We start from the raw sequence: 16,321 nt of genomic DNA on the forward strand, positions 1-16,321 counted from the left end.
TAAAGCATACAAATTTTTGAAAAACAACTGTCGTCAATCGGCTGCACAGTGGAGCTAAATTTTGATGAAGAGGAGGTTTTGGTTAGAGGGGAGGTTGACAAGGGTCCAGGAGGAGGATTTGGTGGTGCTGCAGAGAAATGGGAGTATCAGGTGGATCAGGTCTTCGTCCAGCTCACCGAAACCTACCTCTGCTATCATGTGCTTGAGCCAAAACAGATGAAAATGGTACTGCAGGACTCGGCCTTTAAGACAGATGATATCAAAGTTTACACAGAGAGTGGCTATGCTGTGGTTGTAGGAGAGGTTGATGCTATGAAGGAGAAGATTGCAATTCTGGAAAAAAGCCTACCCACCAAAAAGGAAGTGCCAATTGTGGAGAAGAACTTCAAGCTCATAGAAGAAGAGTTCAATCGAGAAATGCGTGCTAATTGTCCAGAGGTTACAATCATCAGAGGTAGTGCCATGATCACTTTGGAGGGCCCTGACAAAGAGGTGCAGTCAGGAGCTGCAAAACTGGTTGAACTAATTAAGAACATAAAGGAGAAGAGCGTTAAGTTCCCTACAGCTCTGCTAACCTTCATGAAGACCAGTGATGCCATCCCAAAATACCAAACTCGCTTCCAGCAGAGCCTCAGAAACCCTGTTTTCTTTGAGGTGGGTGCAGATCTGGTTCTGTCCAGTTTGTCCTCTGATGCTCTGAATGAGGCCGAGGCAGCAGTAATGAGAGACCTTAAAGTGACCACTGTACAGCTGCAGGGTGCAATAGATCTCAACGGGTTGAAAGAAATTCTGACAAAAGCCAAGAACGAGGCAAACAGTAGAGAGTTCAGAGTGGACATCAGCTACATGCCAGGCGCCAGGGGAACCTCAACAACCAACGTCCAACTGGTGGGCTACAGTGAAAATGTGGCCAAGCTCAATGAAGTTCTTCATGACTTCCAGTTGAATCAAGTTTCAACTCAAGAAACCATCAATCTGCTTCATCCTGAAATGGTCGACTGTTTTAATAAAATCCTAGACTTGATTGGCATGAAGCAGACCAAGGTGACCTTACAAGCCTCACATTTTCCAAATCCTTGTGTGTTTGTGTCTGGTCCTCGATGTCATGTTCAGGAGGCCAAGGAGGCCCTAACATCAACTCTAGACAGTGTTGTAGTAGACACTTTGACTCTAGATGGACCAGGGGCTCAGCAGTACTTCCAGGAAGAGGGTAAAGTGACTAAAGAGCTGATAGAGGGTTCCTGTCACGTCATTATCCGAGAGAAGCAAACTGCAGCCACCCCAAATGTGCAAAGACCACGAAACACCAGCAGACTCAGTGATACACCTAGATCTCTCAGCTACAGCAGCAGCATGTACAGCACAGTTGGAAACTCTGCAATCAACAGAACAAACCTGAAGATCAAACTCAGCAGTTTAGAAAATGAACAGGTTTGATTATTTCCATTCAATTCTATTTCCCATAATCCCAAAATAAAATATCAACATTCATGTTATTCAATATTATTTCTGCAGGCGGATGTTCTGGTGGTCCCCATGCTTAACAAGCAGCTGACTTCTACAAATATTGGCAACAGTTTGTTGGCCAAAGTTGGGAATATATTAAAGTTAAAGTTTGATTCAGTCTTAGCCAGTTGTGCCCTCGCCCCTGGTGATGTTCAGATGGTTGATGCACCTCCATCTCTGGGCTGCTCCAAGATTTTCTTCATTGAGTGCTTGCCTTGGGACGGAGTAAGAGGAAAGAGCGTTCAGGTAAAATTAAGGACTTTCATTAACACTTCTGGTGATGGAAAACACAAAAGAAAAGATAATTAAAGATAATAAAATACTAAATTAATGCGAAAATATCAATGCACAAACCAGATAACTGCAAAGGAACATTTATGCAACCAAACTGAACTTTTTTGTGGATCCCACAGTTTTCCGTGCTCTGTTGCAGTGTGCAATACAAGAGTTAAGTTTGAAAGCATTGTTTAAAAATATGTAAATTTTGATTTGCAGGCTCTTGGTAACGGTCTAAAAAAGTGTCTGGAGCTTTGTGTACAGCAGAATTTGGGTTCAGTGGCCGTTCCAATCATTGGGCCAGGTGTTATTTTAAAATACCCGCTGAGAGAAGCCATTCAAGTGTTGACTGACATCATTCACCAGTTTGGATTATCTGCATCTTCTGGATCTCTTACAAACATCCACATTGTCATTAAACCTGGTTACCCTGATTCTGAGGAGGTCAGTGTCAGTTGATATGTCCTGTATGTGATCTGTAACATGCAGGAATCAATTATCTATCATGTTATTCTGTGTTTTTATCTGCAGTGCTATCATGATGTCTACAAACAGCTCAGCTTAAATATGAACCAGGGAGGCCAAGGTAAACTTGCACTACTCAGACTGTCTTCATTATGTGATATTAATGCATAGTGAGGAGATAAAAACATTCAATAAGCCAGTCCCATATTTTACCATCTTCATTAGTACCCTCAGTCATCAGATTAAATATATCAAACAATAGCTAATGTGTGGTCTTCTTCGTCTCAGCAATCTTCAGGTCCCTCACCAGCGACCTAGATGACATCATCATGACAGTGGGAAGTGGGGTTAAACTACATGTGGTGTTTGGTGACATCACTAATGAGACTACAGATGCTGTGGTGAACACAACCAACTTCAAAAGTTTTGACCTTGGTAGGTGAAACTGGGGAATACATGAAGGTGTAGTGAGCAGGACAACCCAGTTGCATCTGTAAAATATTTTTTTATCCACAATGGTAGCATAGCTCTTTACAGCTGTTCATTAATATCTGCACAGAAATGGGGATGCCCATATGAATATAATCTTTGAAGATCAAAGTTTTCATCTAGCATTATCAGTAGGTCACGTATATTAGCTAAAAACCATATAATTATATATACTCAGCAAAAATACAATAGATAGTCATGGTCCAGCAGCATAAGTAATTATGCCACTACTTTCTAATGCACATGGGCCAGCAAAACTAGATAACTTTTTGTATTTGAGATCTAGTACTGATCATGGTTATAGTTTCACATATTATATAATTCCCTCGAAGCACAGACCAACGCAATTGGTTTTCTGTCACTGGTTTATTTGAAGACTGCTCTCCAAAGCCACCGTGAAAACTACACAGCATTAACAACATAAAGACTCAACATAAGACACAGCGCCTAAAATAACACTGTACAACAAAACAAAATAGACCAATAAATACCTCGTTGGCTGCAGAAAAGGAATTAGTCACCATTCTTCAGAGGTTTCCTTTTAAGCGTGTAGTTAAAGTTCATTGTACTTAACGTGACTTTCAATAAAGATCATTACGGGCTCATTCTTGCTCCACACTTACAGGTGTTTCCCCGACTTCCAGAAAGGAAAAAGCGAGACTTGTAAACAAGCTTGACTTTCACAATAAAAGCACCATAACTTTAACTACATAAAATAACATAACATAAATAATCTACATCTTAAACAATTTACAACAATGACACAGACCCTGACAAGATAAAAAAAAATGATCCAAATTATATAAAAAATGTCATCATCCCAGCAGCTACATATTATATGTGTGAAACTATATATGTGAAATCATAGTGCATTTTTTTTTTTTGTCAAAGATTTATTTTTTATTTATTGCTTTTCCAACAACATTTTAACCAACAGGAAGAGAGAATTTACATAAAATAGAGGAGGAAATTAATAAAAAAAAAATTTGAGTGTATAATAGTAATGTATGTACATCGTGTATGAACAGTGTTGGGGAAACACATAGATATAGTTATACATACTCTCCCATGTAGATCATTCAGATATTATTACAGAAAAAAAAATATATAGATAAGTAAAACAAAGCAAAACAAAACAACCCCCCCCCCCCCAAAGAAAACCAAAAAAACCAAAGAAACAAAAACAAAACAACCCCCCCCCCCCCCAAAAAAAAAAAAAAATCAAGGGTTAACAGACAGTGCTCCAGAAAAAAACAGGTATAGCACAGTGAGACATTAGGTTTAAGTGCATTATTCCAGGGCTTCGGGCTGAAGTTTAGTCCAAGGGTGTCAAGTTAGTTAGAGAGGCATCCGACCTAACGGTTGCAATGATAAGCTGTGTCCTCTTCAGTTCCAGTCCATTTAATTTCACATCTCTTCTCCTGTCCTTCTATTGAACAGGCCCAGCACTCGCAGGCCCCCCAGGTTCTCTTTAACAGCTGCAACACTACTTCTCCCATACAGGTTAAATGGATATAGTCATTTCTGTTCACTATCGATCATCTCCTCACTTTCCAAAAATAACAAAAACTTTCCCCACATTTTTTTAAAGGAAGCATGTTTACCCTTTATCATAGACGTAAGTTTCTCCAAAGCAAGGGATTTTGACAGTGTCGACAACCAAGTTCTCAAGTGTGGTCTACTAATGGATCTCCATGATGTGGCTATGCTATATTTAGCCTGTAACAGGCAGAAGATTGTGGTTAAAAAAACCCACAATCCCCGAATTTCAGCGGGGAAAATTCCTAGGATTCATATGGTAAATGGCCTGTATTTATATAGCGCTTTACACATTCAGTCATCCACACACTGGTGATGGCAAGCTACATTGTAGCCACAGCCACCCTGGGGCGCACTGACAGAGGCGAGGCTGCCGGACACTGGCGCCACCGGGCCCTCTGACCACCACCAGTAGGCAACGGGTGAAGTGTCTTGCCCAAGGACACAACGACCGAGACTGTCCAAGCCAGGGCTCGAACCGGCAACCTTCCGATTACAAGGCGAACTCCCAACTCTTGAGCCACGATCGCCCATAGTTTAGGACATAGATTCAGCTTGACACTTGTAATATGAGCAATTACATCTAAAACTTCTTTCCAAAACTTTTGGATTTCTGAGCATTCCCACAGGCAATGCATCAGTGTGCCTTTTTTCCCACATTTAACACATATGTCCAGAGTTTTGGGGTCAAATTTGTTTAATAATGTTGGGGTGATATATGTTCTCATTAGCCATTTATACCGGATTAGTTTAAATTGGGTGTTTATAGATTGTGTTTGGGCTTTCAAGCAGGCTTTTTGCCATTCCTCTGTAGTTATTCTATACTCTAAGTCTTGACACCATGCGAGTCTTTCTTTTTCTGAGGATGTTTGAGAGCCATCTCTGAGGTTGCTGTAAAAACGGGATATTAAACCTTTCTTCAGCTGATGGTTTATTGCTATGTCCTCTAATGAGTTTAGAGTGGGCAATGTTAGGGATTTTTGAGTTTTTGATATGAAGCTTCTGATTTGAAGAAATGTTTGGTTGGAATGCCAAATTTCTGTGTCAAGCCATTAAAACATAGTAGGGTGTCCTTGTCAAATAGGTCTCCAACTTTGGCCACAGGCCTCTGACGGCCCACATTTTAAAGCCCATAGTGCATATTAGGCATATTCAGCAGGAACAGGCTTAGTGGATGACAAAATGCAAAACTCTGAGGCACAGGTGCTGGAAAGCAATCAGGACTGAGATTATCAAACAGTAAAAAAAATAAGTGACTCAGTGACAGTCCGGCAGGGAACAAAGGTGAACAGGTATGCTGCCTGTAGTGTGTACTCGGCGTGAGTATCGTTTGATTTCTAGCCAAGCATGTTTGGCAAGGATTAACCTTTTACATACCTTAGAATACCAATTCTCATAAATGTATGTGGATTGATTTGGGGAAATTGGGTTGATGAGTAACTGTAAGCAGGAAGCAAGACTAAGAAATTAAATGGGTAGAATGTCTGATACTACACTGCAAGTATTCAACTGTGCCACAAAAGGGAACATAAAATAATACTGTGGCATCAAGTGTCTTATTGTTGTTGCTGTCTACTATTGATCCAAAGTTGTGCTTACTAATTAAATACAATTATTAAATATATAAATATATCAGTATTTAACCAATAGGCACTACATATTCATTTTAATAAGATTATCTTAGACTTTTTGGACTCCTAACTTTTCCTTTCCTGCTACTAAAAGGTTGGCTTTTGTGATTTTTATTATATGCTAACAAATCGAAATCTATTTGTTAACCAACTGTGCAACTTGCCCTAAACTTTACAGTAGCAAAAGTCGGCATGTTACTAAAAAAATGGATGGCAATAGTTATGTAAAGGTCAATAGCCACCATCATCACCAGTCAGTCCTGGTGCTGATTAGCTGTGTTAGCATGCTAAAATTAGAACAAGATTAGCATTAGCACAGCTTCACAAACTTGCCTTTATTGACAGATTGTAAGACCTTTAATATATATTTTCTTATTTTTCGTCATCTACAGATGGAGTATGCAAAGACATCTTAACTGTAGCTGGACCAGAGGTGGAAGCTAAACTGAAAGCAGGTGAGAAAAAGAGAAGCTGCTACTTACCTTCTCATCTTACTTATCTGACTCTCACTCATCCATCCTCTGTCACTTTCTGTGCAGCAAAAGTGAATCGAGGACAAATTTTCGAGACCCAGTCTGGAAACTTCCCATGTAAAACTATTTTACACGTGCATGGGAAACAGGATGAGGTCCTCATTGAACAACTTGTGTGTGGTATCATGCGTTATTGTGAAATTCATAAATACAACTCAGTGGCAATTCCTGCCATGTGTGCTGGTAAGTATCTTGTTCAGCATTTCTATTTATTCTGTTTGTTGTGAAACACACACATACACCTAAATGCAAGTGGTGTTTTAACAGGAGCTGGAGGGTTAAATCCTGCGATTGTAGCAGGAGCCATTCTTCGAGGGATCAAGTCATCTGCATCAATCATGACCAGCCTCACCAACATCCGTCTCGTCCTGATTAAGATTGATGTCTTCTTGACTTTTAAAGAGGAAGCGATGCAGATGTATTCCCCAGCTGTCATCAACAGAGGTGACAGAAATATTCACAAACTGACATTTTGTGTAGTTATTTAGTGTAATGAATTTTAAAATAAAAACTGATTCAAAATATTTTACTGAAAACTTTTCCTGATTTGTTCTAGTACTTCCAGTACTTCCAGTACTTCCAGTTCAAGTACAGCAACAACAGCCTCCTCTTTCTGTGAGTGCATACCTCAGCAGTCTCCATATCAGCTCTACAAGTCAGCAGTCTGTCTTCACGTTCCTGGGTCTTTCCAAAAAAGACGTTGACGATGCCATGGAAAAGCTGAAGCATCAATATCACACACAGTGCTCCAGTAACACCTTCTCAAAGGAGGAACTGGAACTCCTCGACCAGGACGACATGATGGAGCTGAAGGAGCTGGTGGAGTCTGAGGGTTTATTCATGCAAACAGATCAGTCTGGCGCCCTAACAGTGAGCGGGCTAAAAGGCAGGGTCACCCGAGTGATGCAGAAAATGAATCAGTGTCAGTTAATGGGTCTTGCTAATGAGGTGAGAGTCAGGGAGGAGGAGGAATTGTACCATCGAGTTGTTTGGTGCATCCTGGCACATAACGGAAACTGGGAAAGACTTCCCAGAACAGCCAATCACCAACTGGAAAACAACGAATTAACAGAAGGAATAACAGATGCACAGGGACTCGTATGGGAGGTTAATCTACAGATGATGGTGGCCACACAGCAACTGAACAGACAGGCGATGAAGCTAAAGCGACTTGAGAATCTGACAGGTGAGAAGATCTCAGTGTTGTGTAAAGAGCCTGACTGATACTAGAGTTTGATGCTTGAGAGCAATATAAAGTTAAAACAAACAATTGTTAAGATTTTGATTTAATGATTTATTAAAGAGATTTCCATGAAATGAAATCAAGATTTAATGAAAGGACAGTGTAGAAATAGAAATGAATAATGTATAGCAAACTACTGTACCTGTAAGAAAAACAAACATACAACAGCTGGTACACAGAAATTTGCAAATGCACAGGTACATAAATGCAGTGCTCTAGATTAACTTTTTGCCTCAGTTGCACTGGTGCGCCTAACTTTTTTTCTTAGGTCCACCAGCACAAAAGTTAAGCGCACCCAAATTTTTCAACCACATCATTTAACCCCACAGTTAGGGGCGATTGTGGCTCAAGAGTTGGGAGTTCGACTTGTAATCGGAAGGTTGCTGGTTCGAGCCCTGGCTTGGACAGTCTCGGTCGTTGTGTCCTTCGGCAAGACACTTCACCCGTTGCCTGCTGGTGGTGGTCAGAGGGCCCGGTGGCGCCAGTGTCCGGCAGCCTCGCCTCTGTCAGTGTGCCCCAGGGTGGCTGTGGCTACAATGTAGCTTGCCATCACGAGTGTGTGAATGGGTGGATGACTGGATATGTAAAGCGCTTTGGGGTCCTTAGGGACTAGTAAAGCGCTATATAAATACAGGCCATTTACCATTTTACATGTTCACTTTTTTTTAACTTGCTGTCCATACAGACAGTATTGATTTGTAAATAATCTTGTCAACACAAAGTTCTTTATTTGGTGCACATTTCTACAAGAAAGATAAGTTACTGAAAAAGTGCTTGTGCTTAAAGTGCTTTGGCATAATCTAAGGGTTTCACAATTTGGCATAATTTTAAAAAGTTAAAATTTCTTCACTATTAAACAGCAGAAATGAGGCTTTCTTGTCGGAAGTCATTTTATCCCTTCAAGCTACTCACCTCTATTCACCTGCACTTTCAAACGCATACACGTAAAGGACTACAGGAATATCTGGACCACGGCCAATCACAGAGGTCCCGCCCGGTTATCTCTGATTGATTTAGACCACAATATGGGCATAATGTGTGTCTGTTGTTGACCACACGGAGACTTTCGGAATTGCGGACACTTTTTATTTTTTTTGTACTGAACGGCTGGTCACACCGGTGCGACCTAGGATTTTTTTTAGTCACACCATGGAAAAACTAAGGTGCATATGCAACCAAACTGGTCACACTCTAGAGCCCTGAGAGTCCCAGAGTACTATTGGCAATAGGTAACCGACCCTGCTAGAGGCCAGCCACTGTGGTGCGAGCAAAAAAGCTCAAGTTCCTGAGCTCCAGGCGCCCAAGAATTGTCCAGTACCCGGCAGATGTATGTGGGGGTATGAAACAGGGGCGTGTGAAACGCAACCCACAACCCTCCGTCAAGACACTACGTGTATGAGTGATAAAAAACAGTTTGAAGTAAAGAAGGTTGCAAAAGTCATTATGAAAGTAAGCATAAACAGTTCATTTTTAAACAAGAAATATAAAAATCCCACACCAGCAGATAACTGAGGATCATATTGCCCTGTTATTTCATGTTTAAATGTCTAACTTAGAAGCAGTGTTATGTTATTGTCAGACAGGCCCTATTACATGTTTCATTTTGGTTTTATTCACAGACCATCCCATGAAAATATAGATTTTTTGATTTGTTGTTTGTTGATTGGTATTTACTGCAAGATTTGTAGTAAATAGCAAAAAATAAATCTCAGCATAGGCTCTTTCTGTGTCTTCTCGTTTGTATGCTATATATGCTTGTCTCTTTTAGACTTTACTTTCCCTCTGTACTGGGACAGCATGGCTGCCAGTGAAAGTATGAAGGTCATTCCCCTGGAGTCTTCTTCTCCAGAGTACCAGACAGTGAAGGAGGCCTTCAAACGAACTGTCACCAAAACTGTGATGAAGGTGTGTTGCTCTCCCTGCATCAGTTTCTACTTATATTACCTGTCTTATTATACGCATGCTGCTTCATCACTACTTTATTCTTCTTAAATGTTATTAATGAAATATTATGCAACTGTGAAGTGGAACACAGATATTTCTGTTTTAACTTGCTTTAATATTTATGTATATTATTCACAGTAATTCCCCATTATTTATTTATTATTGCTTCATGTTTATGACGTATCCTATCATAAATTCTTCCTCACAGTTTGTTGAGATATACATATTTACAGATATATGTACATATAAACAGATACTGACACAAATATACATGAACATACATGCGCACACCCGTACATGTATATACACACTGTCTGTGTAAATAGTGGGTGAGAACGACCGGTCAGAGTGGTCATGCTGGGACTTTGTTTCAGTTCCTCACTCAGCCTGTTCCAGTGCTTCACTTCCACATACAGAGATGCTAAAACTTCATTTATTAATAAATAAATTATATTTAAATAATTAATGTACATATAAAATGGAAGAGTAAAACATCATAATATAATTTCAAGTTACAAGAAATCAGTCAATGTCACATTTTATAAACAAACTAATTTCCCCATTTAAAAGATATGATTTATTTAATTCAATTGTATTTATTTATTCATTCATTTGGGATTTTAGGAGGATTTTAGTTTCAGTCCACCATATCGCTGAAGTCCACTGAATTGATGACGACATAATTTGCAGTATTAAAGTAATTAATTGATTGCTGTTCATAACACAGACGCTTCTCATACCTGAGATGCACGCCTCATTTTATGTCCCAGAGAATATATAAGCATAAAACGACCCCTCAGATGTAATTAATATCCTTGACTACCTTGTTTGGCAGCTTGTTGATCCTTTGTCCTTCTTCTCTGTCGTCAGATTGAGCGTTTGCAGAACGTTCACCTGCGTCGCGCCTATGAAGCACAGAAGAAGCTCATTTCTGATAAGAATGCACAGGAGGGAGGAGCAGGGGAGAAACTTCTGTACCACGGGACGACCCAGGACAATTGCGACTCCATAATGAAAACTGGATTCAACAGGCGCTTTGCTGGGCAAAATGGTGATGGTCTTTTTATAATCCACAACTACAGAACATGCCAGCATTTATCTCTTAAGCTTTTGGAAAGTACCACATGCAATCTTTCAGTGCCAAAACCATGTTCTAACCAAAGTCAACACCGGAGTCTTCTTACAATTGCACAAATATTTGCAAAACACTAAATATCACTCCCTCCAGGTAATACACAACTCCATGGTTCTTCATTCACAGATGGATTTATTCTTCCGTCACACTTCTCCTCCAAACCACCATAAAATCCACAGTCAAACTGTCATTACATAACCGTAAAGAATGACCAGGCATAAATATTACAAATAAACATTTAAATCAAAGTTAACAAATATGCGATAAACAAAACACAGTTACTGTACCTCGCTGGCTGCATGTAACCATGGGGGAATTAAACAATGCTTAACAAAAAAACACTCCCCAACTTCTTTCACCTCTTCTTTCAACACTTCGCTTCACTTTGAAACAGATTATTTAATCTTTTTTGTGACATGTTTAGCTTACAACTTAGCTTCTTTGCACATGCTTTCTTAACTTCCCTTTGCGTCTCTTAAAGGAGCCTATGCGCAACACAGAAAGTAACATAGTACCTACCCCAAAAGAAACAACAATAAATAAAGGAAATAGAAAACATACATAAACACAATAAATTAAACACATTGAAATAATTTACATTTATGGCAGTTAAAGTAAACAAGTAGAGTTACAATTAAATGTTGAAAGAAAAAACATTGTCTTTACATTAAAAGGTTTTAGTTATCAGAGCATAATAAAAGTAACCTTGTCATTAGCAGTCTTGAAATTAAGTAAATAAAAACCTCAGATGACAGGAAGATATATAAGGTATATTAAGTTTCATTATTCATTTAACAAAAATTAAGCCAAAAGGAGGAAGCAGTGTATGAAAGCCAAAGTGACCCCTTTATAAAGTATTTTTATAAAAACAGAAGTTTTGGCAATCGTTTTTATCGTTAATTTTTTATCTTTTTTATCATTAACTTGGTTTCCCTGGGTCTTTTCCCTTGTGTTATGAATAAATCTTCTTTTTTGGGGGGGTACCAGTACTGGTTTTATTTTGTTGTATTTCACGGACCGACACACAAAATATTGTCGGTTATAAACCAGTCCATGACACAAAAAAGGTTGGGGACCGCTGTTCTAGAGTATTCAGGTGTGTGTCAACTGTTGCAACCACAAGACCTGGGCACATTGCAGTCATTGAGTAAACCATGAGCGCCTCTGTTCTAAAGAGTCTAATGTGACATTATCTGTCTGACAGCTAAAGCATATCCAATATAGATCATGCAGTAAGACAGTGATCCCAAGCACAGCAGAAAATCTACAACAGAATGGCTGCAAATGCTGCAATGGCCCAGTGTCCTTGCTTAAATGATGTGGTGGGACCTTAAGAGAGCTGTGCATGAATGAATTCCTGCAAACCACGATGAAGTGAAGCAAGAGTAAAGAAGAGCGGGACGAAATTTCTCCATAACAATGTTAGAGCTAGATAAAGTGACACAGGGAATGACTACTTAAAGTCATTGCTGCTTATGATGGTTTAATTATTAAGGTATTGAGTCATAGCTTGTACTTAGTTTTGTTATTCACTGCTTCTGCATTTTGGTTTAGTTTTTGTTAAATAAATAATAACATCCTGTATGAGACTTAGCTTGATCAGTTTTTTTACCTTATGAAGTGACACATGAAAAAAAACCCACTTTGTATTAATAGTTTTTTTTTTACTGTATTTGCCCACCGGGCAAGCGTTGTTTGACATGAGCAACCGACTTCGTGAACACCATAACACAAAACAAGGCGACATAGGATTGTCAAATAGATACCATAGGCGTCTCTATTAAAAATCTTGTTGTCTGATGTTCCACGCTTCACAAAACTGACTCTAATGGTGAATAGATTTATTTGTTTATTACAGTATTTGTTATTAATTACAAATGATGAGAGTCAATGTGTTTAAATAGACCTTTGACAAGTAACAGCCCATCAAGTATTACACTATTTGGTCCTGTATACTGTCAGGACAATGCAGGTAAGAATACACTGTGAGTATGAGAGCATTCATATATTAAGGCTGAATAAATTATTTTCACTTCTGGTGACACTGATGTTTCAAGGATGGCATGGAAGGCAGGGATTTTTTTTTTTTGGGGGGGGGGGGGGGGTGTTTGTTTAAACATTAGTAAGCATTTGTGGCTTTGGGACACATAAAAACTGGTGTTTTATGTGACTGTGAAGGTGTTTTCAGGCCTAGTACAATAACAGCATTTGATTCCTTATCAGGTTGAACAGATATTTTATGTTCCTGCATGCACTAATAAAACATGTCAGTTACAGTCAACAGTGTGGTCTAAACACCTGGTGAAAGATATGAAATTAACAGTATAGTGAACTAGTAATTCTGTGTTCTACAGCTTGTACTTCCAGGGTATTTGTGACACCTAAAGATCTACTGCCAGGAGGCTGAGCGGTATCATGTGATTGATGCTGCAAGTCACTACAGTTTAAAGAGGATCACCTATTGTTAACTTTCTTTTTTTCTTCCTACCCTCAGCAACTGCATATGGTCGTGGGACCTACTTTGCTGTAAAAGCCAGCTACTCAGCCCACCCCACCTACTCCAAGCCAGCTGCTGATGGTTCTCAGTTAATGTTCGTCGCCCGAGTCCTCACAGGCGTCTACACTCTGGGCCAAAGTGATATGATGGTGCCTCCACCTCGAGACCCCCAGCAGCCTCACGACCGCTATGACAGTGTGGTAGACAGAATAGATAACCCCAGCATGTATGTTGTGTTTCATGACAACCAAGCGTACCCTGACTACCTCATCACGTTCAAGTGAGAGTAAAGGAAAAGTGTTTTCCACTGTTGACAAATGATGGTGTCTGAAAAATACAAAAAGAAAATTATAAAACTTATATATGTACATTTCACATTACAAACAATTATATTTAATGAAATTACGAGTTTATTTCTTAAGTATTGAATTCTGTCTGATTTTATGCTTAATTATTGACCTGCTACTGAAGTAGAAATATATGTACATAAACACTGGAAACATATTACGCAATCATGCCGTTTAAAATTTTTATTTGGCAAAAATTTGCACCTTACATCTTCACTTTGCCAAGTGTAAAGCACTTTGAATCACACCTAATTAATCTGAGAACATGGCACATAACCCTAATAAAGATTTACTGTATGACTGTGTGGTCCATTCTTGAAAAAGGAAAAATTAGAGGACGTGGGTGATCAACATTTAAAAAGAAACTGTGATATTTAATTAAATTGTGATCAAATTAAGCAAACACATATGCAAACTTGTTCAGTTCATAATCAGGTAACTGCTGAACATAGCAAACCATCTGGTATAGTAGTTTAAAATGTTAACTGTGGTAAAATGAGCGTTAAACACATGAGTGATGAGATAATAGCTCCAAAGGATGATAATCTTTCTTGTCTGTGTCTTGAGATGTTTCTTTTCTTCTTCGTCAAAAATATTAAAGCAAAAAGTGGGTTTTTTTCCTTTTGCTACTATTTAGAGGCTATAAAATTCACTTGTATTTTTATTTTTTATTCCTATTTATTCTATTTATCCCCTTTGTATATTTTATTTATATTTGTCTCTGTATTTATATATATGTGTGTGTGTGTGTGTGTATATATATATATATATATAAAAAACAATTCTGTAACTGTAACTTCGGTCGTTGCTGTGCTTTTTTTGGAAGTCGAATTTCCCAGAGGAACCCACCCGAGGGATTAATAAAGTTCTATCTTATCTTATCTTATCTTATCTTAAAATCGTTAATCTGGAAAGATCCAAAGGAATAAGATGAAACTGAAACCAGTTTTTGGTTTTATGTGGAAATATTTTATACAAACAGTTGTTCATGATCACTCACCTGTAATACCTGGACTTTGGCTCCATCATCCCAGGTCCTTCCATGCGAATGTAGACGTTCTCCAGGTTGAAGCTGAAGGGGTTTGTGAACTCCACAGTTGCTATCATCTCTTCACTCACTTTGCCTCTACCAGACACCTGAAGTACACACAGGACATGTAAAAATCCACCCCTAAAATCCAACTTTGATAAACAGGACATCAAACATGTAATGAAAGCAAAGCAAACCGTTTGCTCATAGGGGGCTGTCTGTTTTGTGTTGAACAACATTTTTGCTCTAATGATCTTATTATTATTATTATTATTATTATTATTATTATTATTATTATTGTTGTTGTTGTTGTTGTTGTTGTTGTTATTATCTTCTTATATAACTTACTATTAACTGAGCAGCCAATCAAATAGTCACTCTGTCAACTACACAACATTAACGGCACATAAATCCATCTTCAAACATCTCTGTGTTTAAATTCCTGAACTTAAATTTAAAGAAAACTGGCTGCTCATGACAGCACAAGTTTTACTTTGTGTAACTGCTTCTGCCACAGTGCAGTCTGGGTCCTTACTTAGCAGAGTGAGATGGAAATAGAAGAGGCGGATTTTCCCAGCCCTTGTAGGCGGGGCTGCTGAAGCACCTTTGAATGGGAAGGACATATTTAAAGAGGCACAGATCATTGCTGATGTTGAGACATACAATTTATGTGTGGTCACTTCTGGTCTTTCTGACAATTTACACCTAAAATATGAGCATTTCAACAATGTTATTCAAACCATATGTTGAAAAATTTGTTTATTTGTTCATGCATAATAAACTAAGCTTACTTCAATTGGACTCTAAAGTTTGGGTTCTGAGCTTTAGATATTTTTAGATTACTACTTGAAACTACATGTGAGAATGTGGAAGATCAAGACAAAATCTGTAACTGATGACTTATGAGAGCACAAAAGTAACTGTAGTGTTTCACACTAAAGTGAAAGATGTTTAATTTCCTGAGCAGTGAATAATAAAGGATGTTGAGTTTGTTTAGTAGCTTCATGAAAATTTTAAACTGTTTCAAAATTTATTAAATCAATAACGCTTTTTTGCCCTGTGAATTTTTAGATACACTGTGTTTGCTCTTAAAATAAACTCTTTGAGACAGAAAAATGAAAGATACAGGTACAAAACCTGGGACTGATGTCCAGATTTTAAGATTCATTCCTCTGACACTCGTTGAGTCGGGGTTGGTGTGGTAAGGGTTATAAGGAAGGTTTTACACGGAGGGATTCCTGTATGTTCAGGGTGTGCCCCGCCTCTACAGACCTATGGTAGCTGGGATACGCTCCAGCTCCACTGCGTCCAGATAGGGATAAGCGCAAGAGGACGAATGGATGGATGGATGGGTTTATGTGAAATATATTTGTTGTTGTTTCAGATTTTCTCAAATGTTTCTATCGGATCAGATAAAACATAAAGTTCAAACCCTTATTTGCTGTCAGCATAATTACTGGTAAAATGTCTTTCTCAAAACCATATTAAGACATGAATATAATTTAGAGTTATACTCTGACAGCTGAAACACCTTTAAAGTACCTGCAGAGCAGGTGAGACGAGAAAAGCCCCTTAGAATTAAATGTGCACTTTTCCTACTGCTGTGTGGGCGTGTAAACACGAGGATGCGATTCTTGAAAACTGAAACTGAAACAAAAACGGGCCGTGACAGAGCGGCACAAACGA

General features: G+C 38.7%; 1 protein-coding gene across 2 annotated transcripts; it reads left to right on the plus strand.

The window, feature by feature from the left end:
- Positions 1–14,367, plus strand: LOC146714605 (protein mono-ADP-ribosyltransferase PARP14-like). Of its 2 annotated transcripts, none has more exons than XM_085451007.1 (12): positions 1–1,431; positions 1,516–1,752; positions 2,002–2,226; positions 2,314–2,368; positions 2,536–2,682; positions 6,299–6,361; positions 6,446–6,622; positions 6,707–6,883; positions 6,996–7,625; positions 9,451–9,587; positions 10,497–10,677; positions 13,256–14,367. In XM_085451007.1, the coding sequence occupies exons 1-12, from the start codon at positions 217–219 to the stop codon at positions 13,540–13,542; spliced, it is 3,531 nt and encodes a 1,176-aa protein (XP_085307133.1). In that variant the 5' UTR covers positions 1–216; the 3' UTR covers positions 13,543–14,367. The 2 variants fall into 2 exon arrangements, with proteins under 2 accessions (XP_085307133.1, XP_085307134.1); XM_085451008.1 differs by having other exon boundaries at positions 7,005–7,625.
- The last annotated feature ends 1,954 nt before the right edge of the window (positions 14,368–16,321 follow it).

This window comes from Copadichromis virginalis, linkage group LG3 (genome assembly GCF_057382275.1).
Source record: "Copadichromis virginalis isolate Kocher_CV1m ecotype Utaka linkage group LG3, C_Virginalis_male_GT1.1, whole genome shotgun sequence".
Taxonomy (NCBI): Eukaryota; Metazoa; Chordata; class Actinopteri; order Cichliformes; family Cichlidae; genus Copadichromis; species Copadichromis virginalis.

Coding starts and splice junctions, on each gene's coding strand:
- LOC146714605 (XM_085451007.1), top strand. CDS start 217: ATGAAAATGGTACTGCAGGACTCGGCCTTTAAGACAGATGATATCAAA. Junction 6,362..6,445: donor GGAAGCTAAACTGAAAGCAG/GTGAGAAAAAGA, acceptor CTTTCTGTGCAG/CAAAAGTGAATCGAGGACAA. Junction 7,626..9,450: donor GCGACTTGAGAATCTGACAG/GTGAGAAGATCT, acceptor TGTCTCTTTTAG/ACTTTACTTTCCCTCTGTAC.